This window comes from Acanthisitta chloris, unplaced genomic scaffold (assembly GCF_000695815.1).
Source record: "Acanthisitta chloris isolate BGI_N310 unplaced genomic scaffold, ASM69581v1 scaffold17, whole genome shotgun sequence".
Lineage (NCBI taxonomy): Eukaryota > Metazoa > Chordata > Aves > Passeriformes > Acanthisittidae > Acanthisitta > Acanthisitta chloris.
In genome coordinates, this window is record NW_008681810.1 from 11693 (window position 1) to 12114 (window position 422).

Consider the following 422-nt stretch of genomic DNA (forward strand, 5'->3'; position numbering starts at 1 on the left):
GCGGCCGGTCGCACCCACTTCTCCTCCACCAGCTGCCGCTGATATTCCTCATACTCCTCTCGGGTCATGCCCTGCGCCTCGGCCGGGGATTTCTCGCTCTCGCTCTTCTCCTCGCCGCCCAGGCCGCCCGTCAGGTTCTTCAGCTGCCCCCCTACCATGCTCTTCACCATGAACGCCATGGTCGCGGTTTCGGGGGGCCGGGGACCCCCTGGGCCGGGGGGCTGCGAGGCACAGCGGCCGCGGGGCTGGGAGAACCGCGGTTAGTGAGGGCGTCGGGGGTACGAGGAGCAGAGAGGATGGGGATGCTGAGTTCTGGGGAGCCCAGGAAAGCGGTCTGAGAGTGAGCTGGAGTGCTGGGAGGCCGAGGTGTCCTCAGTGCTGGGATGTCGGGAGTTATTGGGAAGCCAGGATGCGGCGGGGGG

The 422-nt window shown here is 67.8% G+C and overlaps 1 protein-coding gene across 1 annotated transcript in view; it reads right to left on the reverse strand.

Moving 5' to 3' along the window:
- The window catches only part of CPLX3 (complexin 3), a 2041-nt gene extending 1862 nt beyond the window's left edge, over positions 1–179 (reverse strand). The window contains exon 1 of the mRNA XM_009078216.1: positions 19–179. Coding sequence (XP_009076464.1) covers positions 19–179 — 161 coding nt within the window. The remainder of the gene's footprint in view (positions 1–18) is intronic.
- Between the last annotated feature and the right edge of the window lie 243 nt (positions 180–422).